General features: G+C 39.9%; 1 protein-coding gene across 1 annotated transcript in view; it reads right to left on the bottom strand.

Moving 5' to 3' along the window:
- Positions 1-13,360, bottom strand: part of KCNH1 (potassium voltage-gated channel subfamily H member 1) — a 502,700-nt gene that overhangs the window by 347,841 nt on the left and 141,499 nt on the right. Inside the window, exon 7 of the mRNA XM_021007863.2 lies at positions 10,217-10,646. Coding sequence (XP_020863522.1) covers positions 10,217-10,646 — 430 coding nt within the window. The remainder of the gene's footprint in view (positions 1-10,216; positions 10,647-13,360) is intronic.

Raw genomic sequence — 13,360 nt, 5'->3', positions numbered from 1 at the left:
GAGAACAACAATGGGAAGAAGTGAAAATGGAAACATTTTGCAAGTCACTGCCTGGGATAAGTTATGAACTTGGCCTTGACAGTTTAGTTTCTCCAGCATCTACAGTGTGAAAAGTTGGACACTTCTAGAAACAGATAGAAAGATAGGCAAGACAAGGTCCTCGGTGGAAGTTACATATAATAAGGGAATAAACAGAATCATATATATATATATATATATATATATATATATATATATTATCAGTATGAAGATATTTAAAATATCGCTGTACAGAGGAAAGTTTTATTTCATCACAATCCCCATTCTCATCAATACCTCTGAACATACCTACCATCCTTATGCATGCAAACCCATAACCAATAAAATCCAGAAAAGAAGAGGGAATAATGCCATGGTGTAATGGAAAGAACACTGGATTCAGTCTATGAATCAATCAACCATCATTTAAAAATAAAATGGTCACTGGCCTCAAAGAGCTTGCATTTTATGAGGAGATAATATGACATGTACAGGTATTTTGTGGATAGGCATATACAAAATGGATGTAAAATAGTGAAAAGGTAATTTGGGGAGAAAAACTAGTAGCTCAGAGGATTAGGAAAAGACTCACGTAGACGGAGGTGCCTGAGCTGAGTCCTGAAGGAAAGTAGGGATTCTATGAGTTTGTACTTCTATAGTACTGAAAGGCATGCCAAGCACTGCATATACGTTATTTGATATTTGATGCTTCCCACCACCCTGAGAAGTAGGTGCTATCATAATACTCATTTTACAGATGGGGAAATGGAGGCAGGAAGAAGTTAAGTGATTTGCACAGAGTCACACACTTAGGAAGGGTCTAAGGCAGACTTTGAACCCAGGTTGTCGTGATTCCAAGTCCACCATTCTACATGTGTAGTGCCATCTTCTAAGAGATGGAGGTGAGGAGGGAGGGTATTCCAGGCATAGAGGATAGCCTGTACAAAGACATAGAGACAGGAAATGGACTATTTACTCTTGCAAGAGTAGCAGTCAGAAGGCCAGTTTGGCTGGACCTTAGAGTGTGTGAAGGGGATTATATGTAATAAGGCTGGAAAAGTAGGTTGGGGCCAGGTTATAAAAGAGCTTTAAATGCCATAGAGAAGTCTATATCAAATCCTAGAGGTGATAGGGACCCACTGGCATTAAGGTGCTGGTGGGGCAGGTGAAGTGATGTGGTCAGACCAAGATTTAGAAAAATAACGTAGGCACAGCACAGTCAAAGAACTTAGCTCTGCTCCTTCCTACCTCTCTGGCCTTGAGTAAGTTCAGCTCCTTGTTCTGAAAAATGAGAGGGTCAGAGCTTATCATAGATAAGCCCCATGGTCAAAAGCACCCAGCACTGCATTCTACATTCTGGGCCGCATGCTGGACAGAGACATTGAAGATGAAAGAACATGCCTATGTTTCTGCCTGAAAAAAATAAGTCTCAATTCAAAATGCACTTTAGTACTTAGTACTGGAAAGGACCTGACCCAACCCCTTTAAAAAAAAAAAAAAGAAAGAAAGAAAAGAAGAGAAATAGATTAGGAAATAAAAAAGCAACTTGCCCGGTCACACAAGTGACTACAATACAACAGAAGACTACATTTTGAACCTAGGTCCTCTTGACTTATAGTCTGGGATTCTTTCTACTACCTTATGCTGTCTCTGAGAAAGAGTTAGCTAAAACCATCTGTTCTCTCTGGCCATTTCTCCTTGTAACCAACAGTAATTATGGAATGCTCAGTCAGTTTAAGGATACAGCATTTAGCCTGAGGAGAACTCCTCTACTCAGAGCTGACTGGTATGAATGAGAAATTGCCCCCAAGATCTCAGCATCATCAATAGCAACTAATTGAGTAATGCTTAAGACCACAGAATCATAGAACTCAGAGCTAGAAGGGCCCTTATTGGACATCTAATCCAACCTCCTCATTTTATATAAGAGGAAACTGAGGCATAGAAAGGTAAAGGGACTAAGGCCACAGAACTCATAAATATCAATACTGGGATTTGAACATGCATATTCCTGTCTGCCTCAGTTTCCTCACCTGTAAAATGAGCTGGAATAGGAAATGGTAAATCATGCCAGTACCTTTGCCAAGGAAATCCTAAATGGGGTCACGACAAGTCGGACAGGACTGAAAAACAACTGAACAAAAACAACCTTTACCTCCAGATCCAGTGTCTAGCCACAGCTCCACAAAGCAGCAATGTTATCCTGGAAATAAAAACTTGCGTCTCCTTCCCCATGAATTTTCTACATGGAAACCAGTTGATTTGAAAGCTGAGAGCTTTTTTTTTTTAAATCAGCAAGGTCCCTCATTACAATGTATTATTCATGGTGTGCAATGGATAAATGAAGCTTGTTACCTGAGGCAATTGCCCTACGGAAGGACTGAGATCTGAAGTGCTTAGGAGCCACAAGTCACAGCATGGGATCTCAACAGGCTCTCAGATCAGGCCCTTTTTTCTTTGGCTCTGTTTCCCTAAGCAGAAAGCAGAGAGAGATGGATAGTTTTCCCTAGTTCTATATCTACAATAGGAGAAAGCTCTGATACCTCTCTTTACACAGGTATATCTCACTATATGCAACAGAGGTTTGGGTTCTTTTTGCATCTGTCTCTACTTTTAGGTTTCTCCTGCCATCACCCTTTGTCAAAGATTCAGTGTCGGGCCCCGGGCATTCCCAATCTGCCCTTTATATAGCAGGATACAGGCATAAAGGGGTTAACTTGGTTGTTTCTTCTCCTACAGAGATCAGCTGCAGACTTAAAATGGGCAAAGATAGAAAATAGGAAGGCAGCAACAAGCCAGAAGCTGTGGGAGTTTGGGAGCACATCGGGGTGAACTGCCACGAAAGCACAGAATGGGTGACTATACCCATAAGTCACTGGTGATAAACTCCTTACCTACCAAGTGCCTTGCTACCTAAAGCTTAACTGATCTAAGCCACCTCAAGGGATATACAAATGAATTTCCCTCCAGTATTTCATAAGATTCCCTGTTAATCCCTGGGTCTTCACTTTCAAGATCTTTCTTTCTTCAATCTCTCCACTGCCCTGCCCTCCCCTATTCTAGCACTGCGGGTCACCGCCAGGTTAACCTTAAAACAAAGCTTTCCTTATCTTATGTCATTCCCAAGCTCAATAATTCCCAAGTTTTCAATAATTCCCACTTTATACAAGATAAAATCCAAATTCCTTAGTTTCACTGGCATTAAATGACCTCCCCAATGCGGTTCCAATTGATTTTGATAGCCTTGGTCTATTTAGTATCCCTTAAATATGCCTTGTACTTTTATCAATGACCTGAATGAAAGCATGCTTGTCGATGACAAATACTGGGAGAACTAACTTAATGGATGATAAACTCAAGGCAATTTTGATAGACAAACTAGAAATATGGGACAAACTTAATGATGAACACATCAACTGTAAAAGTGACTGATGGGAGAAGTATGACTAGATAAGAGTTCATGTGGGAAAGTCATGGGCATTTCAATGAACTGCAAAGTCAAGATGAGTCAACAGTATGACATGGCAGCCAGAAAAAAGTCAGGGCAAGCTTAGACTGCATTAGTAGAAGCATAACACACAGTAGAAAGGCAATGAGAGACATGTTGGGAGCTGACTGGCCAAGAATAGTGCGTTCAGTTCTTTGGCTTAGCAAAGTGCCTGGCACTTAGCTGCTGTTGTTCAGTGATTTTTCAGTTGTGTCTGTCTTTTTGTGACCCCATTTGGGGTTTTCTGGCAGAGATACTGGAATGGTTTGCCATTTCCTTCTCTAGCTCATTTTACAGATGAGGAAACCAAGGCAAACAGGGCAAAGTGACTTCCCCAGGGTCACACAGTCAGGAAGTGTCTGAGGTCAGACTGAACCCAGGTCTTCCTGACTCTAGGCCCTATGCTCTATCTACTGTGCCACCTAGGTTTTTGACTAGGTTTTTTTAGAAAGGACATGAAAAGCTGCTCATCCGGATAATGATACTTCAATGGACATATGATTTCATCTTAATTATGGGTATTACTTATAGCAGTGCACATCACAACCCTCCTATCCCTTCTCATTCTATCCAGCTTTTATCCATGTCCTCACATAAATCCTTCACAGAGGATCTACTCGATGGGTAGGAGGTCTTCCTGGAGACATCTTGATTGACATGAACCAGGATGGTGAAAGAAATCAAAATCACTCCAAGGAGACATTTATCCAGAAAAGAAGAGATGCTAACCATCCTAAAGTGTTTAAAGGACCAGCTATCATGTGGTAGAGGTAGTGGTAGTGGTAGTAGTAATAGTAGTAGTAGTGACAGTAGTAGAAGTGCTACAGAAGCTGCAGCAACAAGAACATTTAGTGTTTTAAGGTTTGCAAAATCCTTTATAATTAAAAAAAATCCTCACATCAACTTTGTCAACCTCATTTTTACATAATAGTAACCTGAGGCAAATAGAAATTAAAAGATCGCTTATCTCTGCCTCAGTTTCCTCATCTATAAAATGGGGATAGTTTTAGCACCAACCTCCCAGGGTTGCTGTGATTATAAAATGAAATGGTACTTGCAAAGCAATTTGCAAACTTCAAAATGCAAATTAATTATTATTGTCAATATCATTATTATCCAGAGTCACATAGTTAATAAGTGTTAGGGGTAAAATTTGAACTCAGATCTTCCTAGCTCCAGGTCTAGAACTCTATCCCCTATACCACATAACTTCTATCAAAGGATAAAACTAGAAACAATGAGTAGAAGTTGCAGAGAGGCAGGTGAAGTAGATATTTGGAGAAAACTCTTAAAAAATCAAAGCTGTCGAAAAGTAGAATAGAAAGAAGAGTAGTGATCCTTCACTGTTATTTCACTTCCAGTGATCTTATCAAACTTTGAAAGGTTTTAAACTGAGTGCTATTAGATACATCATTCTGCATGTGGGAGATAAAGGAGACTTCTAGGGCTCTCCTTGTTAACTGGGGGTCTTAATGATGGGGTGGAATAGAGAAAGTACTAGACCCAGAGTCAAAGGACCTGGGTTCTAGTCTTGTTTCTGCCACTGACTCTGAAACCCCTAAGGAAGTCTTCCCAGATTTGTTTCCTCATGGATAATAAAATGGCTAAAATCATGGAATCCCAGAGTTGGAGAGGATCGTAAAACCATTCCTTTAATTGAAGCATGAATCCCTTCCAGGAAAAAGTAGTTATCCAGATTCTTCTAGATAAACTATAACCCTTCCCAAGTAGTCTATTCAACTTTTTCAGAATTAAAACTGTTTTAAAAATGATATTAATAATATTTTTTTCCTGCTATTAAACTAAAATCTGCCTCTCCACAATTTTTGCCCATTCCTTTTAGTTTTGCCCTCTGGAAAAATCTAACCTCTCTTCCACATAGTAGTCTTATAAATACATGAAGGCAGCTATCATGACCTTCCCTTAAAAGACCAAGTCTTCTCTTTTCCAGGCTAACTATCTGCAGGTCTTCCACCTATCCTTGTATCTCACAGTTTCAAGGCCTATCACCATTCCGGTTACTCTCTTCCAAAGTGCTCCAGCCTGGGAATGGTCTTGCCTAAAATTTGGCTCCTGGAATGTTTCTTCAAGGCACTTGGCAAGAAACAGAGGAGAGGAGCAGAGGAAGCTTTGCTAATCCTACTAAATAACTATTCCCAATTCTAGGGCAGCTTCAGACTCTCAGACTACAAGTCAAGCCAATGAATATTTATGAAGCACCTAAGATGCATCCAGAATTTCCTAAGGACATTTTCCTAGCCTCTGAGGAATTCATGCCCTACATTAAAAGAAAAAACTGTCTTGTTCTTCTGGCAGGTAGGTGGATAGGTGGTACAGTGGATAGAGAGCTGAGTCTGAAGTAAAGAAGACCTGAATTCAAATCTTACCTCAGATATTTACTGTGTGACCTTAAGCAAGTCACTTAACCTCTATCTCCCTTAGTTTCCTCAACTGTATAATGGGAATACCCATAGCACCTACTTCCTAGGGTTTTTGTGAGGATCAAATTAGATGATGCTTATAAAGTACTTAACACAGTGTCTGGCACACAGTAGGTGCTTAATAAATGTTTCTTTCCTTCCTTCTATTGTCTCCCACTTCATTTTTGGGGATGTAGCACATAGAAGACACCTGATCATTGTTAAAACATTTGCTTTGGGATCAGGGGCTTTTTCTCTTGGCATATCACTCTCTGTGCCCCATTCACAAAGGGGACACAAAACCCCTAAGCCATCCACTGCTGTTATGCTACAAAAACAGTAGCTGATGGCATCTTGTCTTTCTTAACCATCTACTGAGAATAACAGTACCTGTCTGGCCAGACTCCAGTGATACTCAAACAGGATAATTTATGCAAAGATTTTTGTGAAACTGTGAATGGCAGCTCTCGAGTTGTGCCGCAGCCTTCCCCAGAGGACTCAATAAATGAATGGGATGCTAAGCCATCTCTGTCTGAAGGCTTCAGACAATGAGAGTGCAAAGGCAAACTTCAAGCTCTGTCTGAGTGACAGTGAGCTCCAGATTCCTGGGATGGAAGTCATTGAGGTTTTCAGGTCTGAATATATTCTGACTCAAAGCACAATGCAGGACCCCAGCAGTCCTGATCCCAGTCTCTGGCAAAGTATCCTTGAAGGAAAGAAGAGAAACAAGTAAATCCAGGTGACTGAGTAAATAGAGCCATGAAACCAAGTGGTAAAGCTCTCTATACTTCTTAGAACCTTAAGGTAGAATGAATTGGAGTGCCCTGGCGCATACAGATGAGCATTGCTCCATGTGCCTGAATGTTAGAGTCTATATCACTGACATGACATAGGTTTGTCATTGACACAAGAGGCTCAGCATTGAGTCTATATAGTTCTCTAACTTTAGTCAAGTCTTTTCACTGAGGGGGCCTCAGATTGCCTTTCTGTAGAAAGAGCCAATTTTGATAGACTTAGCTCTTCTTAGCAATACAATGATCCAAGACAATTCCAAAAGACTCATAATGGAAAATGCTATCCATATCCAGATAAAGAACTACGGAATCTAAATGCAGATTAAAGCATACTATTTTCTCTTTTTTGTTGTTTTCTTTCTTGTGGTTTTTCCCGTTTGTTCTGATTCTTCTTTCACAACATGACTAATGTGGAAATATGTTTAATGTGATTGTACATGTATAGCCTCTATCAGATTGCTTGCCATCTTGGGGAGGGGGAGGAGAGGGAGACAGGGATGGAGAAGAAATCTGGAACTCAAAATCTTATAAAAGTGAATGTTGAAAGCTATCTTTACACGCAATTGGAAAAAACAAAATACTATTAAGAAAAATTAATTTTAAAAAATCCTGTCCTTCCTTCCTATCTTCTTCTTTCCTTCCTACCTTCCTTCCTTCTCATCTTACTCTCTTTCTTCTGATTTTCCTTCCTACTTTTCTTCCTTCCTATTTTCCTTCCTCCTACTTTCCTTCCTTCCTTCCTTCCTTCCTTTAATAGAGATCTTGCAAGATTCCTCCGAATCTGTCCATTTTGTCATTTCTTGGGGCACAATAATATTCCATTAAATTCATATACCATAATTTGTTTGGCTACTCCCTAATAGACAGGCACACCCTTAGTTTTCAGTCTTTGGATACAATAAAAAGTACTGCTGTAAATATTTTTGTATATATGGGTCCTTTTCCTCTTGATCTCTCCAGTGGGTAGCATGCCTGGAATTTCCACTCTCCTCTTCTTTGTCTATTGAATTCCTACTCATCCTTTAATATACAACTCAGAGAGCATCTTCTTTGTGATCTTTTTTGGTCCTCACATATTACGCCAGAAATTATTTCTGGGAGAACAAGGATCTTAAGTGTATAGTGCCTTGTTTGTTCCTCTGTAATATAATCATCAGGCATTATTATTATATGTTGCAAATATCTATGTATCCTTGCTATCCTCTTCCTAGACCAGAAGCTCCATGATGGTAGGCACTACATCTGATCAAAATCTTTCTCTCTCCCTTTGCCTATCATAGCTTTACTCCTAAGAATTGGGAGTAAAATATATTGTTAACAGTTCTTTTAGAGCACTGGTTAGAAATTTTGTCTCTTGGATCTAGTCATGTTTTTCAATAAAGATAATATACCATAAAAATGAGAACTTAACTCTTCTCTAGAGATAAATGCAACACTCTGGAACATCAATACGTTTTGAGAAAACTTTAACAGAGTCACATTGTAGGAGGTGCTCTCCTATTTAGATAGCCAAACATTTTTTTTGTGCTATAAACTTAACCCTAACATATGCATGTCACCAAAAGCTGACAATCACAGGGACAAACCAGTGCACACTGTAGTCACTACGTCAAGGCTTCTTGAACTTGTGGAGTGTTATACCAAAGTGGCAAAGTTTCAGGAAGGAAGGCAGTAGCACATCCTTGAGCAAACTTTTTCTAGGGAACACAAATCTACTAGAACAGTTACAAATAATTTACAGTATAAACACTATCTCATTTGCCCTAACAGGATGTCCTATGACCAACCAAATTACTATAGCATGTGAAACACACCAACAATTAACATTGGAATCTTCCTTTCTAAACAACCCTGACCATTATTACATTTGTCTAGCTCTGGGAGAGATGAGAAAGAAGAAAAGCAGCTGCTGAGAGGCATCTAAATCACTGATACATGACAAGATACAGCCCTATTCACATCAGATTGTTTTGAGGGGGAAACCAGGCCTTTTAATCTATACACAGGTTATCAGTACAGATCCACTCCCTTTCCTCAGTCTTTGATACTTCCACATTCCTCCTCTCTTCAGGCTGCAGAATTGTTGGAAAGCCTCCTTAAACTAGAAAGCCTTCTTGGGTTAACTAAGCCCATTTTCTCCTCCCAACACAATCTCTGACTGGCTCTGTTTCATTGGCATACTTCTTTATTTAAAATAATGATATATCAATCAACAGGCATGTGTCTGTCTTTTCTCTCCTATTAGAGGGCAGTGATTGCCTCCCAAAGGGTGGGAATCCTTCTGTTCCATACTCTGAACCTCTATAAGAATCAAGAAAGTATTATGAGGACTGCCTCAGAAACAGGTGTTATTAAGCCAGAAATCGTTTCTGGAGAACAAGGGTCTTAAATCCTTTTTACACTACATGAGAAAACACCTCCGAGTTCTAATTAAGTTGCACCAATTAGCCACCCACAGATGCTTAGCGCTGCTTCCCAGGGTCAGGCAATCATCTCTATTAAAACCAGTTTTGAAGTAAGGAGTAAACTCAAAAGCATCTCTGGCACTGGTTTCCTACAAATCAATTACCCTTTTAGACACTTTCTGTAAATACTCTAAAACCAATGCTGTTTCAGCCTCCTAATCCAGTGAAGGGTTTTAGGATTGAGCTGGTTGCAAAAGGCTCATCATCTGTCTTTGCTGAGGAGGCAATTGCAAACAAGAGGTGAAAGGAGGTGTAAGGGAGAATTCGGGGGAGCATGAAAATCCACTCACTGTCCACTACAGGATCTGAGTGGTGTAGCTAGCTGGATTTTCTCAAGCAAATGGTGAGTCCAGGGTTTCCAATAAATGCTACTGTTACAATAAAGTTTTTCTCTGTTTGGCTGAACTATTTACCAGCAAGTCCATCTTTGGAAATAATGCATCAAATGGGATGTTTATGGCACAGAGCCCCTATTTTCCAAAGGTTCTCACTAAGGTACTTTCCACATCCACACTCTCATCAGAGCAGTTCTTTACTAGTCCATTGTGGACTCAAACCAATCTGCTATGTAGACCCCAGAAACCACGTCAACTGCCTGATTAGACCCATTAAGTGTTGCCATATTAAGGTATTTTACAAATGAAGCCCCAGTGTCTCAGATGCATGTCCCTTCCCAATTGAAGCCATTTCCACTCCTTCCACAAGCCTCCCTCCAGCCAAAATCCAATCACAAGAAATGTTTGTTTCCCCTCTGCGGGGTGATGGTAATCATGATGTAAAGAATAACAGCTGGACAATTAATTAGAATTCAAACTTCCTCATCAAATGTTAGGGCTGTTCTTCAATCTATCCATGTTTATTAGTCAACATGATACTTAGCTCAACATCAAGCTTTTCTCCCATTTGTTTGGGTTTTTTTCTCACTAGTACAAAAACATATTTTTCATAGCCGCCCCAGCCACAGCCCTGTATCCATTAATCAAAAGGTGTGGCCAAACATGAAATCACAAACACAGTGCCTCTAGTACTTACAGCCAATCATCATTATAGCGACTGCAAAGATCTTCTCTATGTCTGTGGAGGGGGCAATGTTCCCGAACCCCACGCTGGTGAGGCTGGTCATGGTGAAATACAAGGAAGAGATGTAGACAGAATTCTTACTTGGGCCACCTTCCCACTTCCCCAGGCCAGACACATTGAACTGGTAAGGCGTCCCAGCATCCATAGCCAGCTGGTAGAGCCAGCTGTTGTTACGGATCATTTTTGTGTCCTCGTCAAAGATCTCATAGTCCCCGATGCTGTACCAGATACAGGCCATCCAGTGGGCCGCCAATCCAAACACACACACCAGCAGGACAAGGACCGCAGCTCCATACTCAATGTAGTGATCCAACTTGCGGGCCACTCGTCCCAGGCGTAGGAGTCGGACAACTTTCAGTGAGCTAAACAGGCTGCTGATTCCCTGTGGAGGAAGCAAAGAGCAGTGTGAGATACCCATAAAGCAATGATTCTTCCTCTGAAACCATGGTTTTCCACATTGAGAATACTTCCCACAGATGTTCCACTGAGTGGGCATCCCATTCCTTATCAGCTATATTCAATTCAATTCAAAATGCATTTATTAGACACTTATGTGTTAGGCATTAAAGACACAAAGATGAAAACAAAGCAGTTCCTGACCTCAGAGAGCTTAAATTCTATGGGGAGAGCCAAGAAGGAAGAAGCTTTGAAGTCTTTTTTTTGACAGAGTCAAAAATTCTAGAAAAGGCATATCATAGCTACCAAGCTCTGACTTCGGTATTTGTTAGAAAACAAGTTAGATCTTTTTTAAAAAATTAATTTATCTGATTTATTAACAATCATTTCCATAAGCTTTTGAGTTTTAAATTTTTCTTCCCCTTTCCCCCCTCCCTCCCCAAGATGGCCACAATCTGATATAGGCTGTACATATACATTCCTATTAAACATATTTTCACATGAGTGATGTTGTAAGAAAGAATTAGAATCAATATGAGGAACCACCAGAAAGAGGAAACAAAACACAACAGAAGGAAAAAAATAGCAAATAGTATGCCTAAAGTCACACAGCCAACAGGTGTCGGAGTCAGAGTCAAGATTTTAACCTTTCTCTGACTTCAAGGTCAGCTCTCTTATACCACACTTCATATATATGTATGTATGTGTGTGTGTGTGTGTGTGTGTGTGTGTGTGTGTGTGTGTGTGTGTGTGTGTGTATATATATATATATATATATATATATATATATATATATATAAGTGCTCCCCTGTGTAAAGATTTTACAGTGCCTCCCATTATAGGGGAATGTAAAATCTTTGAGGGTGGGAATCTTTGTCACTTTCTCTTTCTATCTTCAGTCCCTTACTTGTAGTAGGTACTTAACAGAGGACTGGACTGGAACTCTAGTTTTATCCACAAAGCAGACACAGAGAAAACCTTTCAGTACAGTAATCTCTGAAATATAACTAATGATTTTAGGGCCTGGGGCAAAACCAGTCAGTGATTTGGGCTCACACATCTGTTCTTAAATATATCATCTTCTTACATTCATGATGTAATTAATCTTGGTGTATACCAATACCCCACTTATAGTGCACTTGTTTCACGTTTTCCTTTTTACATCATTAACAGCTGGAACTCGAGCTTTTTAAAAAGCATTATTAGTTATGAACAGAATTTTTTTCTCACATCTTCTGAAATACAGTGGCCCTTGTAAATGAAAGATTATATTATCCACACTTTTCCCCCTCTCAGAACACTAAAAAATATTTCTACAGAGAAGATCACCATATGTCAGAAAAACATATTCCCCCTGGGGCTTCTTTAAGAGAATCTACCTCCTCCTCCAGATAATTCCAGAGAGTTCTCTGCCACAGTTTTTGGGATGTGAGGTACCCATAATTCCAGGTTGGGGTAAACAGAAGGGAAAAGTTATAATAATTATCTTAATTACTGAGATCAGAAGATTTAGATCTAGGAGGGGGCCTAAACACCAGCTAGTCCATCACGCTCATTTAACAGAGGCAGACTAGTAAGGAGAAGAGTTTCCTAAAATTACGTAGTGAATAAGTAGCAAAGCCTGGATTTGAACTCAGGCTTGTCGAGTCCAGACCTAGAGCTCTCTTCATCATACCAAGTTATCTCTGAAAAAATAACCTTTGGAGAGAAAGGCTTTTGGAACCCAATAATCCCCACCTGAGTCTGTAGCTCAAGTACAGATGGGGAAGGTGTTTATGGAGTATCTGGCTTATGTGATCAATTGGATAAGCTAGAAGCTTGGTTATTCCTCGGCTGGGTCAAAAGAAAATAGATAATGGCTTCTTCAATTCACTCAGTGGTCTTGCCTCTCTCAAGTGAACAGCCTTCAGAGGTTTTTGCTCAGATCATAGAGTCACAGGTAAGAACACATGTACATAATATTTGAGAATAAAAACTATTGCCTACTCTTTCATATCTCAGATGGTTCCTCCAAACTTTGGGATATTCACTAGGACACAATAATAAAGAGTAATAAAAAAGAGTAAACTAGAATAAGGAAATCCATGACAAGAGGCAGCATGACACAGTGGAGAGTACACAGGAGGATCAGGGTTGAAATCCCACCTTAGCCATCTATTAGTCGGGTTACCCTGGGTAAGTTACTTAATTGCTTTCTGCCTTAGATTCCTCACCTGGAGGGAAATAGAGCAAAGGCTGATTACATGGTCTCCAATCAATCAACAAGTATTCATTAATTGGACAGCTAGGTGGCCCAGTGGATAGAGTGCCTGAAGTCAGGAAAACTCATCTCTGTGAGTTCAAATCTGGCCTCAGACACTTCACCCTGTTTGCCTCAATTTCCTCATCTGTAAAATGAGCTGGAGAAGGAAATGGCAAACCACTCCACTATCTTTGCCAAAAAAAAAAAAAACAAACCCAAATGGGGTCACAAAGAGTCAGACATGACTGAAGTGAACAACAAAATCTATTAATCATCTACTGTGTGCCAGACACTGTGCTAGGTACTGAGGATACAAGCACAAAGAAAGAAGTAATCCATATGAACTCGCGTTTCTTTTTCTTTTTTTTAATTTTAAATTTTTTTAAATTTTGATTTATCAACAATCACTTCCATATGCTTTTGAGTTGAAAATTTTTCTCCCCTTCCTCCCCCCCCAC

This window comes from Phascolarctos cinereus, unplaced genomic scaffold (assembly GCF_003287225.1).
Source record: "Phascolarctos cinereus isolate Bilbo 61053 unplaced genomic scaffold, phaCin_HiC Scaffold_5;HRSCAF=322, whole genome shotgun sequence".
NCBI classification, from domain to species: domain Eukaryota; kingdom Metazoa; phylum Chordata; class Mammalia; order Diprotodontia; family Phascolarctidae; genus Phascolarctos; species Phascolarctos cinereus.
The sequence above is the reverse complement of the archived record's forward strand: the minus strand, read 5'-3'. Positions and strand labels throughout refer to the sequence as shown.